This window comes from Neopsephotus bourkii, unplaced genomic scaffold (genome assembly GCF_033783945.1).
Source record: "Neopsephotus bourkii isolate Nb327-2 ecotype Australia unplaced genomic scaffold, CSIRO-AGI_Nbou_v1 NB_196, whole genome shotgun sequence".
NCBI lineage: Eukaryota > Metazoa > Chordata > Aves > Psittaciformes > Psittacidae > Neopsephotus > Neopsephotus bourkii.
This window is the reverse complement of record NW_026900709.1, coordinates 18,289,180-18,298,192: the sequence shown is the minus strand read 5'-3', so window position 1 is coordinate 18,298,192 and position 9,013 is coordinate 18,289,180. Positions and strand designations below refer to the sequence as shown.

Sequence of the window (9,013 nt, the reverse complement as noted above, 5' to 3'; positions counted from 1 at the left end):
GGAGGTGGTGGCACAAACCCCAGGCGCTGCTTCTGTCACCTACAGAACATGCCAGCGGGAGGAGGAGGAAAGCGCTCACCTCCCGCGGGATGCCCGCCCTGCCGCCAGCAAGGCCCGATATCGGGCTCCCCGGGGCGCGGGTAGATCCGGGCACATGCGGCACCGCGAACACCGCCCTGCTAGGAGGCAGCAGCAGCCCGGGGCCGCCCCAAAGCCCGCCGCACTACATGCCTCCCGGCCCGGCCCCTCCCGCTGCCTCGTCCCGGCCCGTCCCGCCCCGCCCCGCCCCGCCCCACGCCCGCGTGTGACCGGGCCGCGCCGCTCGCACCGCTCCCGTCCCGTCACGGCCCCGAAATGCCCCTTTTCAGCGTGCCCAAAGAAGTGGCCGTCGGGACGGCGATGCTGGGGGTCGCCTTTGCCACGGGGATGCTCGCAGGTAAGCGGCACCCACGCACCACCCCTCCACGCACATGGGGGCTGCCTCCTCCTCGTGTCCCCACCGGGGAACAGACGGGACCGTGGCGTCCCGGCAGCATCCCTCCACCTTGGAGCTGCCCCGCGGACCGGGACTCCGCTGAGCTGCGGCAGTAGGTACGGTGGTGCGCTCAGAGGCAGAGCCTCTCCTGTAACCCAGCTACCGCAGCGCTGGGGCCGAGGCCACGGGCCCAGCAGAGGAGAGGGGAAGGCACGTTCCCAGCCCTGCTCCAGCCGGCATTTATTTGGCCAGAGCCCGAAAACGCCGTGTCGGTGTCCTGATCACAGCTTTCTCTTCTGGTAACAGTTTCACTTCCATTCCTCGGGGTCAAGGGAAGAGCGCACCCACTATCAGTCAGGGGGTGGAGGCTGGTGTTGCAACGCAGCCACTTGGGTACTTACCCTTTTACTTCAGGCAAATTGTTGAAATAACCTGCACCTCGGGGTGATCGTCTGTAAAATAGAGCCACTAACAAAATAAAAATGTCGACATAATAGCGTTCTTCAATCACAAGCAACTGTCAGGAGATGTGGAACTGAGATATTTTTGTTGGGATTTGGTGGATTTTTTGGTGGGGTTTTTTTGTTTGTTTGTTTGTTTTGGTCTTTTGTTTTGTTCTGTTTTATTTCCTTAAAATATTTGTCCCATTTAGTAAAAGAAGCGTTGGGCATCAAAGCTATGATCAGTTATGGATTTAAGTAGACAAGCAATAATCCTTACATTTCAGCTTTCAGCACCTACTTCCTTTGCACACTGGTTTCATGCTAAACAAGCCACTGAGCAATGCCGTATTTCCTCTGGCAAAAAGGCCAGGAGGTATTCAGGAGACCACAGGGCTTGAGAAGATGCATCAGCTGACAGCCCTAAAGACCAGCAGCCTCTATCAACTGCAAAACAAAGTCCCTGGAGTAAGCAAATAGTGTGCCTCATTCATGCTTCTCTTGTTGCACTTGCCCTTTGAGTTTTGATGCGGTTACTTGTGCTGTAAGAACATGACAGCTCATAACCTTCACATCAGCCACTGATGTAGAGTACCACAGCACTGAATTCTTTCCCTTTCAGCCTTTGCAGGCTTGGGCTGGACATCTTAGAGGTTAAAAAGAATGAAATTTTATATATATATATATATATATATACTGTTGAGCTGTTTAGCTATGTTGCATTTTCTTTTTCACTGGACTTTCCAGAGCAAAGAACTCTTTAGCCCTTAGTAATACTTGAGTGTTTGCTTTATTTAAGCAGGCAATAACTGAAAAAGATAAATGTTTGTTTGTTTCTTGTAGGTAAAAGATTCCCTTTAATTTTTGGGACACGCAAGTCACCCAGGAGTATTACTGGTAAAAGCAGTCCTATCTGGCAGTACATACTGGATCACTCTTTGAGGGAACATCCAATTCTAAAGAAGCTGCGACTGGTCAGTATTTTATGCCCCAACACAGCTTTCTGTTTAGTATTGTTACTGTTCCACCTAGGGCTTTTTGGTATTGCCCAGACTTCATCCTGAACTGCTGGACTCTGTGATACTCCCTCCTCCATATTATTTGAGTACATATTAGATTTTGTTTTGAACTGGTAATAGCCAGATTCTTCAATGTTCAGGCTACCTAAATGAGTATCTAATAATATTGCCATACATTTTAGACTTGTATTTTTTTCAACCATGGCTCCCAAGCCCATGTGTTTGGACCATGTTTGATTTTGACCTGAAGAGATGACTTCTGTTCATTTCAGTTAGCATGTAAGGAAACTGTACCTCAGAGAGGTGACACTGGAACAGGCTCCAGTATCAGAGCATTCAGAACAGACCTCGTGACTCAGGAATGAGTCATTTCAAGTGAGACAAACTACTCCTCTATAAAACCAATTAAATATCAAGTACTGGAGCTGGTTGATTAGAATGAGCCCTAGAGAAAGAAAGGAAGTGGGCGGACTGTTCATCTGTAATGGCACAGTCCTGCTTCCCCCTCCTCAATGCCAGGGCCCTTCCACACTGGCATAGGTACCACTTCTCCAGCTCTGTGCTGTATAGCCAGAACCATGTGATCTGAACTTTGGCAACAGACTTTAACCTATCAGTTCATAAAACCGTCCTACACGTCTTGGAGGAATAAGGACATAAAGTACAAAGCTTATAGTTAATTAAAAAACTGCATCTGCTTATGTAAATTCACAGAAATAAGCGACTTTAACAGTCAAGGCTCCTCTATGGTTCTCCATCAGCTGTAACTATTGCAGAGTTCGCTACAGTCACAGTAACTCTGGGGCATATTACTGCTCTGAGTAATTAGCCACTGTTTATGACATACACTGCCCGCTCTCCTTGGTTCCTGTTAAATTAAAACCAATTTCTGGCTCGCAGACAGAGCAAAAAGCCATCTAAAATTAAAAAGGCAGGAGAATCTGTTTTTCCTCTGTGTATTTTCACTAGGACATTGTTCTGGAAGTTACGGGGGTTTTTTGCTGACATGTTATTTCCCCCCCGCCCTTTCTAGCTCACCGCTGATCATCCTTGGGGTAGAATGATGGTGTCCTGTGACCAGGCACAGTTTATGGCAAATTTGGTCAAACTCATTAAAGCCAAGAAAGTTATTGAAATAGGTAAGAGTGTTACTTTGTTCTCTTTATAGTAGAATAAAGCTCCTGGCAGTGCTTCTCCAAATACAACTGTGTTTACATAAGTATCTAGATACAGGAAGGCACTGCATACCTGTCTCAGCAAACACGTGGGCAAACTACAGTTTGAAAAGTAGCATTAGATTTGCACTTGCGTGCTTGTTTTTGCACTCAGCAATTCCGGCATCAACATGGATGTCTTGTCAACTCTGAGGCAATCTGGAAAAATTAGATCAAGGGATCACCTGGGTCTCCAGCAGCTGCAGCACAGGGTGCATTCTTTCCTCCCCATGTCAGTTTTTTAGCTCCACTTTTAACTAAGGGTGCTCCTTACAATGCAGGATGAAGACTTTGTGCTGCGTGTCCAGGAGACTTTTGGAAAAAGCCACCATGAAGGTTTGCTAAAATACTGATTCAAAAAACAACAACAACAAAGTTGAAGTAACAATTCCTCCCAACCCACTGTTACATTAAAAATGAAAGGGAAAGCCTTTTGTGTCCATTAACAAATTACCATCCTTGCCTCCTTTGGGGATTTTACTCTATTATTTATGCTAAAATGTTCATGACTCTTGTGACTTTCCTAGGTGTTTTCACGGGTTATAATACCTTGAATATGGCACTTGTCCTGCCAGATAATGGCAGAGTTGTTGCCTGTGATATAAATGAGGACTATGTCAAAATTGGAAAGCCACTGTGGAAGGAGGTAAGCAGCACCTCTTCTGTTACTCATTTGGGACAGCTGGATTTGCATGTCAAGGGATTTTGGCATCTTAAACTTTCATATCCATTAGAAGCATTCCTATCATTAAAGGAGGCTGAGACACTTCAACTTGGCAAGATAAAGGAATGATGTCTGAAGCCTATAAACAATAGAAAAAATATCTGAACACCAGTCACTCTTGGGTTGCAATCTAGTATCATGGGTTTTCTTGACCGCTCTTTGTTCTTTTCATTCTAGGCAGGAGTAGAGCATAAAATTGACCTACGGATTAAGCCAGCAATTCAAACACTTGGTAAGTAACCTAGAATACTTCTGATTTTTCCTTTTCTTAGAAAAAGAAGATGAATATAATACTGATGAAATGTAAAGCCAAATATGCTTGTGAATGTGATCCATTTGCTATCAGTAAAAAGGCTTCTCTTATATGAAAAAAAATACATAAATCAGAAAACTGCACAACTTCAGAAGTTCATCGTTTTCCTACATGCTAGCAGAGAGGAGGAAAACACTTGCCCTATGTAGTGGGCTACACTGGTCAGTCACCTGCCCTGTCCATCACCTTGTTTAATCTATAAAGTACGATTGTCAGCTGCTTCTGGGAAAGCTGATTTACACAGATTAATTAGACAAAGCCCAATTTCTCTTATCCATTGTCCATTCTAAGCAGGTAGTACTTTGTTATAGACAGGAAGAGTTTTCTGAAAGGGCTGAGATGCAGAAAAACACAAGCCATTGCAAAACTTAGTGTATAACAGTTGAATGGTGTTCAGAGGAGTTCAAACTTAGGCTCTGACAATAGCATGCAAGGCCATTAGAAAGGCGATAACTTTTATCATTCAAGACAATAAGATGCAGGGCAGAGGGAATACTAATAAATATTCTGAAAAATGCAAGAAATTTGCTAGGAATGGAGGAGGTAGAAGAAATTTTCCAGGAAAGGTGTTTGATGGATCCAGATCCATCAATAACCTTGTATTACTTCCAAATTCATCCATCCTTTCAGAAGAGGCAAATAAGCAGTCTGCTAGGATGCACTGGTGTCCTTGAAGTCCAATTGAGAGCTTTGTCTAGGCAGCACTTCAGCCAGAAAGATCCTCTGTTGATAGAGGATAGGGGCAGGGGCTGGTAAGAGGGGATGCCAAGAACCTTAGGAAGGCATCAGTCAGCTGCTCCACAAGTGGTGATTTGGAGTTCTCAGTCAACAAGTCACTCTCTGAGAACTTAAAATCAAATTGCACTTGCCTTGGCCAACAGAAAGTCTACTTACACTGATCTTTTGCTGTGATAAAGATCTATGACAGGGTTTGTTCATGACCTGTTCTTGTGGTTTAAGCCCAGTTGGCAACTCAGCCACGCAGCCACTCTCTCACTTCCCCCCGTCTTCCTCTCCCCCCCTCTACTGGAGGAATGGAGAGGAGAATCAAAAGAATGTAACTCCCACGGGTTGAGATAAGAACAGCCCAGTAACTAAGTTATAACACAAACCACTACTGCTACCACCAATTATAATAATGATAAGGGAAATAATGAGGGAAGAGAATACAACCTTCACCACCCACCGACCGATACCCAGCCCAACCCAAGCAGTGATCTCAGCCTTCTGGGTAACTGCCCCCAGTTTATATACTGGGCATGACATGCTGCAGTGTGGAATACCTCTTTGGTTAGTTTGGGTCAGGTGTCCTGTCTCTGCTTCCTCCCGGCTTCCCCCCTCCTGCCTGGCAGAGCATGAGGCTCAGAAAGTCCTTGGTCAGAGTAAACATTACTGAGCAGCAACCAAAAATATCAGTGTTATCAGCGCTGTTCCCAGTCTGAAAGTCAAAACACAGCACTGCACCAGCTACTAAGAAGGAGAAAAATGACTGCTACTGCTGAACCTGTATCATGGTACTTGATAAGCAAAAACATTAGCATTTAGGACTTGTTCATAAATGTATGAAAAATCCTAATCCATTTAGGAAAACAGCTCTCCTCCATCAGCTCAAAAAAAATATGTGAAGGTATAGAGTGTGTCCAGTTTCAAACTGTTTGCCTTGTTTTTACAGCACCTTTCAGCAGCCCTAGCTGTATGCTGCAGGTTTAGAACTATTCCATGAACTTCTAGGTAGGCAGAACTCAGTAACTGAGTGTTTTATGGCATACATCATGTCTAGATTGGTTTCTGTGGGATAGGCTTTTCTGGTAATTAGCTGTAGAGGAATAAATTGCCTAGTCAAGGCACCAAAAACATTATTAAATGAGAACTTTGACACAAATGGACACAGCACTAACCAGAGTGCAATGACTCACTTTGTTGCTCACCTAGATGAACTGTTGGCCAGTGGAGAAGCGGAAACCTTTGACTTTGCTTTCATTGATGCGGATAAAGAAAGCTACAATGAGTACTATGAAAAATGTTTGCGCCTCATAAAAAAAGGCGGAATAATAGCTATTGATAACGTAAGTACTGGGGTTGTAGTGGTAGTAGCGCAGGGCATTACTGCTTTTGCCTCTGGGAAAGAAACAAAGTCACAGTGGGATTTTAGTAATGTTATTTCTGACCTGCAACTTGGTTGCCAATTGCACTGTTTGTTCTATATTATACAACAGAGGCTTTAAAATTCAACATAAATTCCTAAAGTAAGCTGTATGGAACACTAATATAAGTAAGGAATAAAACCCTTTAAAATAAAGCACTAATGTGCTAAATACGTGTTAGTACATAAACAGCCTGTGATAGCAGAAACTTATCAAATTTTTCTGTGATATATAATATATTCATATTATTTATATTACAAACGTATTTGTCTGATTTGTCTTATAGTACATTTTCTACTATACATAGTCCTCACGCAAGATCAAAGGTAGCACTTGCAATCAGTAACTACTACTAAGTTACCAATTAATAATTTTTACTAGAAAGAAAGAACAACATTAAACTTGAAGCACCTTCAGGGTTATGGTGGCAGCTGAATAGGGGCTTTTAAAAATACCTGTTTTTTAAACACATCTTTTTCATTTAGGCTGCTAATTTGTAGCAGAGGTACAGTTAACCAAATCTGTGGGCTCCCAATCCCACTTGCTTATGAGAACTATATTTGAGACTAGAAATCTTAAACACAATAAATACTGATTTCTGGAAAATAAGCAGGACCTCTGTGGCCCACGGAAAACACTGGGACAAATTAGGTGCATGACATGTCTTTTTTCAATAGGTTCTATGGAACGGAAAGGTGCTAAACCCAAGAAAGGATGACTTGGCAGCCCAGAGCATCCACCACCTCAATGAAAAGCTTCTCAGAGATGCACGAGTCAATATCAGCATGATCCCAATGGGGGATGGAGTCACATTAGCATTCAAGTTGTAACTGAAGGAAGCCCAGCAAATGGGAAACAAAAAGCAGCATCAAATAATATGGAAAAATTCAGGCAGCATCAAAAATGGTCATTTAATTTGTAACTCCACTGGGTATCATAGTCTAGGAAAGTAGACTTCAGGAGCAGCAGGATCCTAAACACAGCTAAGTTGAGAAGAGAGACATATTTTGAGATCCATTACGATTTCTTATTCTAATTGCAATAAAGCAAATAAAGTTATGTGAAGTTGCCTTTGTAAGACAGTGGTTGAAAAAAAAACTCACTCTGTAGAATGAGAGTTCCCAGCAAGTCAATACAACAAAATAGTTTTCTGTCTTAAAATAGGCTATTGAGTAGCAGAATAATCAGTCCTGCTATCAAAAGGAAGTGGAGTTTACTAATATTAATAGCTGTTATAAAAAAAGGGATTTTAATGAAATTTACATGACATCAGGGAGATTGTGAGCCTTCTCTAAAGTAGTGAAAGTCACTAGTAATCTTTGATGGGTACTACACAACAAGCCTCAAATATACACTCGTCAAAGGATAAGTGGGATTTCCAATACAGAGCACACCCTAAAACATTTCTGTGCAAGAACTGGGCTTCTTTAACTTAAGCAACAGCACAGGTAGATTTTTCTGAAGTCAGAAGGAGGAAGAACAAATGGACAAGGAAAAAACCAAAACAATTCTTCCTGTTCCTTCTCTCCCTCCCACCTGCCCCCAGAGAAGTAACTTGCTAGTGCTTGTTTCTTAGAAAGCTGCTGTCCTGGGTTTAGCAGTAGCAGTCATTTTTCTCCTTCTTGGTAGCTGGTGCGATGCTGTGTTTTGACTTTCGGGCTGGGAACAGAGCTGAAAACAATGATGTTTTGGTTTGGCCAAGGACTTTGTGAGCCTCATGCTCTGCCAGGGAGGAGGGAAACCGGGAGGAGGGAAACTGGGAGGAAGCAGAGACAGGACACCTGACCCAAACTGACCAAAGAGGTATTCTATACCACAGCACGTCATGCCCAGGATGTAACTCAGGGTTACCCAGGAAGGGAGAGTGGACTGCAGGGTTGGAGGAGGTATCGGTCAGTGCTTGGTCAGGCTGGGGGGGGAGAGTTATCGCTCACCTGGTGATGGGGTGTTGTATTCTCTTCCCTTGTTATTTCCTTTATCATTACTATTATTGGTGGTAGCAGTAGTGGTTTGTGTTATACCTTAGTTACTAAAGTGTTCTTATCTCAACCCGTGGGAGTCGCATTCTTTCTGATTCTCCTCTCCATCCTTCCAGGAGTAGGGGGAGGGCAAGAAGGGGGGGGAGTGGGTAACAAGCTGTCTGGTTGGGTTAAAACCATGACAGATGCAAACACGGAGCATTGGAGGCAAGTCTACAGAAGGAAAATGATGATTGCATGACGATGCAATACAGCTGTTAACTGGCTATGTGCCCTAGCACAGTATTTTTCCTACAGTATTCTGAAGTCCTAGTTAACTTCATTTGCTGTTGTCATTCATTACTCTAGTTTCACCCTAATTCATTCTGTAATATTTTTGTCCAAGAAACTAGTTGAAAAATCTCACCTTACCTGGGAACACGGAAAGAGACTTAAGTTTCAACATTGTTACAACGGACTACTCAGCTCCTGTTTTTGACATTTCAGCTGGGTGGCTTAGCTTCTCGTAGGACAGACATTCAGGGCACAGGTTTTACCTGTCTCAGACGCTCATGGTAGTATACTGCAGTGGGAAAGTGATGAAGAAAGGAAGCATTACATGATGGTTTCAACATTGTTACAACGGACTACTCAGCTCCTGTTTTTGACATTTCAGCTGGGTGGCTTAGGTTCTCGTAAGGGACAGACATTCAGGGCACAGGTTTT

The 9,013-nt window shown here is 43.6% G+C and overlaps 1 protein-coding gene across 1 annotated transcript; it reads left to right on the top strand.

Annotated features, from left to right (window-relative positions):
• The first annotated feature begins 295 nt into the window (after positions 1–295).
• COMTD1 (catechol-O-methyltransferase domain containing 1) lies at positions 296–7,399 on the top strand. Its single transcript, XM_061344250.1, has 7 exons — positions 296–436; positions 1,759–1,889; positions 2,968–3,073; positions 3,676–3,794; positions 4,050–4,104; positions 6,118–6,251; positions 7,007–7,399. Exons 1-7 carry the CDS (start codon positions 355–357, stop codon positions 7,157–7,159), a joined length of 780 nt encoding a protein of 259 aa, XP_061200234.1. The 5' UTR covers positions 296–354; the 3' UTR covers positions 7,160–7,399.
• The last annotated feature ends 1,614 nt before the right edge of the window (positions 7,400–9,013 follow it).